We start from the raw sequence: 4,640 nt of genomic DNA on the forward strand, positions 1-4,640 counted from the left end.
AGTATATGAATGATAAGGACTGGCTTTAAGATTCTTTTTAAATTTATTTATTTTAATTTAGTTTAGAGGATGGAACAGCTGAGAGGGACCAGTATGTCCTTTATTGTTCCCAAACGTTATGTTATGTTAAACTGATTGATTCCCAATCCAAGGATTGTGTTTGCTTCTGGCTTCACGAAATTCTGTTAATAAAGATTGAATTTTGGTCAAAATTGTTGTCATTTCACTGCAAAAACAGTTTACTTGGCAACTTTTGTGAGATTTTATTCAATGTGCAGAACAAATGCCTGCAATAAAATGTATTGAAAGAGGTGACATTTCAAGAAAGAGAATGAAATTGGAATACCGTAATACACATGTAAAAAAAGAATAAATCCTGAGTACATGAGACACTGAATGTAACTCATGGAATTCAGTTCAGTGTGGTCAAACGTATTCATATTTCAGTATTCTGATGAATTTTAGTAAGTTTCATTTTATTTTCTAGAGTCAAAAATATAATTATTAAATCACAATAAAACACAGTCATTGGAAAGTGATCAGATTGCCAAATATTGCTGTGTTTCATGATAAGTCAGATGACAACTTTAGGCTCACAGATGAAACATTTTGTTTGTAGAAATATTCATAATTCAGTGATGTTCTTGAGCTGTAGATGTATACATATTTAAGGTTATAAATTTGCATTAACTTATTGTTTCAGGTGTTAGGAATACGAGTTACAGATATCCAGGAGGGCCCTCAGCATGGTTCCTATATTTATGGTCTGTTTTTAGAAGGTGCAAGGTGGGACTACAAAAACCACTGCCTGACAGAATCTAGATCTAAAGAACTTTATACTGGTTAGTAACTTGAGTGGAAATTCAGACATTTGAAATTTTTAGTAAAGTTATTTTGAAAAGATAATTTGAAATGATAAAATAATACCGCTTTAAAAAAAAATACTGGCTTTTCAACGTACTGACATAAAAAATTGATAATTAAAATGATAACAAAGTATAACACTGTTCACAATCAGTCTTTAAAATAGTTCTTGTTAGTTATTTTGGCATGAATTGAGTTAATAAGACGCATCTTGCACCTTAGCGGTCCCTTTATTCCCAGATGGACCATTTGCTTCATCTTATTGTGTCTTTCAAATGACTATTATATCATTTAAAAAGAAATTATATTTTAATTCTTGTTTGTGTTACTTTCCAGTATATTCATTTTCTAGTATACCAATTTAATTAACAAAAATTAAAGATTTACAGTAAAAGATTTTTCTGTATATATAAAGTTGTATTTGTTGGCTCAAACATCTTGATTTGTATCAGGTATTATATGAAAATATAAATATATTATGTCAAAACCATTACTGTAGAGATGCCAGTGATTCATCTGGTTCCAGAATTTAACAGAGTGAAACCTAGTGAAGGAATATATATTTCTCCTGTCTACAAAACCTTAACTAGAGCAGGTAGTGTGTTGGTTTTTCACTTTGCACTTTATGTTATATTAATTAGTGGAACAGAATGTGGTTAACCAGACTTTCAAGCTGTATGAAGGAATGTGGTTGAGTTTGATTGTCTTACATTTTGAGTAGGATGAAAGAATGTGAATTAGTTGAAAAGTATTAAGAGAGTGTTAAGTGAAGTTCTAAGAAGAAATGGTTAAGTTGAGTAATATTAAGTGACTGTCTAAAGCTGTATATTGAAAGTAGTGCTGTTGAGTATTTAGAACAAACATAGTTAAATCATACTGTCAGAAAAAGTGTGCATCATACTGAATAGTAAATTTCAATAAAGGGTTAAGTACATGATATTAAAAATAATTTGAATATGCAACTCAGCAAGTCACTGATAGCTAAAGCTGGAACAAGGTGTTTCAGAACTACATTTTGACATTACTTAGCATTTTGTACATAGTGTAATGCCACCTAAAATTGATAGGTTTGGGAAGGGTATATAACAGCTCTCTCTCTGACACAAAATATTTATACATCAAGACAATACAAGTATGTTTAAATTAGGGATTTAGAATTTCCAAGAAAAGGAGATCCTTTTTACTTAATAGCATTGGAAAACAAAGAAATATGAATCAAGATGAGGCACTAAGACCATCCAGAAAGAGATATGCAAATAAGTGGTAAGCAAAGTGCAGCAACTTGTAACTGGTGAGAACCCATGAACACAAAGTAGTAGCAAAATCCATGAATGTGTGCAGGCAACAACTCTTAACATGATCAAGAAAGATCTCCATCTGGGAAATAGGTGAACAAGGTATGGGTTCACCATATAAAACATCCAGTCAACCATGCATACCTCAAACAGCTAAGGAATGAAATCAGGATTCATGCTATTTCCGTACAAAAATATACCAGTCTTCGTGTATTTGGACTGTTGATACAGGTGCTGTGAAACCATTGTCCTCGTATGCTAGATTTATTATAGAAAGCATGGAGGGAGAAACTAAGCTGGAGGGCTATTGTCAAAATGCAATTTTGGCAAATAGAACATGATCAGACATGGTGATGTGGACTTTAATGACATGGTGAGGTTCGAAAATAATTTTAATATAACATGCTAAAAGTTGAGTCCACCATAGTAGGATGTAGTGTGATTAAGTCAAGTGACAAGAAATGATGTGGTTGATTTAAGTAGTTAGAAAATAATAATAATTAGAATTTAAGTAAAGTAAATTTTAAGCTCCACACATCATTTGGTAAATTCTTTTTTTTTGTTACTAATCATAATTTCCTCTCATATTAAATAATGGAATTCAAAAACAAGTTGATTATCACATGAAACCTCTCGAGTTTATTGTTAACATAAGTTACTTTAAGTCTCTATAGTTTGCTTCTCATTTTTGGTGTTCTTAAAAGCTGTCTATATACTTTTGTAAAGTTATTTAATTATTCATGATACCTTATGCATTAACAAAACCTAAAATAGTTGTTTTTTATTCTTAGGAACCTTGTCAACCACTGGTCATTCTACTAATTATGTGCTGTGCATTGAGATTCCAAGTGATAAGCCACAAACTCACTGGATCAAGCGTGGTGTTGCCCTCATCTGTGCTTTACATTACTGAGCATTTATTCAAAGTGATTCTTTCTAGTTTCAACACTGCTAGATTCTGTTAATGAAAATTGAAACTGATGTTGAAGATATAAATGTTTTGATGCCACAGAAAAGTAACAGCAAACAATTTAATGTTTGTAATATCTGCCATTGACAATAATAAGTATTCTTATCTCAAATTTAAAATGGTGTTTTTTATTAAATAGTGCTTTGATATTTACCCTACACTAAATTTATAATTGATAACTTTGTATGCCAAATTTATCCCCATGACTTTAATAAGTGCTCTATCTAATGTAAAAATTGTTGTTTTCATTTTCACAGTTCAGTTTCTGTTATCCAACTACTGCCTGTTCACACTAACAAATATATTTCCAATAGTTGTCTGATAATAGCTGTCCTTTACTACTTAGTGTTCATAAATTACCTGTCTGTTAAACTATATAATTTGTGAGTTAGATGTTATTAACTACCCAGTTTATGTCAGATTAATTGTTCTGATACTCAGTACTTTTGACATTAGTTAATTGCCTGCTATATGTGTATTTTATGGTACTAACTATTTCTGTAAAGTTCTTTCTGTCATCAGCTAGTATCTATAAGATATTTGTGTTTAAGAACCTAGTGTCTATGAAATTTTTGTCTTTAGTTACTTAGTGTTGTAAACTAGCATTCTGGTATTAAATTATTTTTATTTGAGTTTACTGACACTAACTTATCCATAAAATAACTTATTTCACATTTAGTAGCTAGCTTATCTTTATGTACTAACAAATATGCCATTAAACAGTTAAGACAGTAACGGTATATTATCTGTCAAAAGTTTAATTGAACATTAAATAATTCTATCGAATAGTTGTCTTTGAATAATTACTATTTTAAAAGTAGATTTCCATGACTAAATTTTATGTAGTATTTGGCTTTGATTAAATAACTTATATCAAAAATCTGTGTTTGTCCATAGTTATTGTGTATAATTTCTATGGTTTCAACTGAAGTCTTCCAAACATCTATCTTGCGCTTAAGTAGTGCACATGTATCCAAAGGATGTCTGATTGTAATTACTGTCTCACAAGAAAACTACTGACTAGTCTTTGTCTCAGTCCTTGTCTGTAAATAATAAGTACTATTTAACTTAATAAATATTATCCATCTCTCAGAAAAGTATTTATCAATTAATTTACTTATTATGTTAATTTTGTGATTTAAAACATTTTGAAATAAGTGCTAACCAAAGCCTATGAGATATTATTTAAGCAATATTTAGGTTTTTATTTTTTCGAAATTTTTGTTTATAGTGTACTTTATTTTTTCAAAGATTTGCATTTATATAATCAAACTAAAACTATAGAAACTAAGTTGTGTATGTAAATAAGCTCGTTTGTATTACATTTAAAGTATGTATTTGGTTACCATTGATAGAAAGATAAAACATTTTATTCTTTCAACATTGTTTTTTTTTTTTGTTTGGTTTGTTTTTGCATTTCATGCAAAGCTATACGAGGGCTGTCTGCGCTAGCCGTCCCTAATTTAGCAGTGTAAGACTAGAGGGAAGGCAGTTAGTCATCACCACCCACC

The 4,640-nt window shown here is 30.3% G+C and overlaps 1 protein-coding gene across 1 annotated transcript in view; it reads left to right on the forward strand.

The window, feature by feature from the left end:
• The window catches only part of LOC106463845 (dynein heavy chain 1, axonemal-like), a 233,622-nt gene extending 229,410 nt beyond the window's left edge, over positions 1 to 4,212 (forward strand). Inside the window, 3 exon segments of the mRNA XM_022391464.1 lie at positions 704 to 842; positions 1,364 to 1,459; positions 2,951 to 4,212. Coding sequence (XP_022247172.1) covers positions 704 to 842; positions 1,364 to 1,459; positions 2,951 to 3,072 — 357 coding nt within the window. The 3' untranslated portion in view covers positions 3,073 to 4,212.
• The last annotated feature ends 428 nt before the right edge of the window (positions 4,213 to 4,640 follow it).

The sequence above is a fragment of the Limulus polyphemus genome, unplaced genomic scaffold, assembly GCF_000517525.1.
Source record: "Limulus polyphemus unplaced genomic scaffold, Limulus_polyphemus-2.1.2 Scaffold1498, whole genome shotgun sequence".
Lineage (NCBI taxonomy): Eukaryota > Metazoa > Arthropoda > Merostomata > Xiphosura > Limulidae > Limulus > Limulus polyphemus.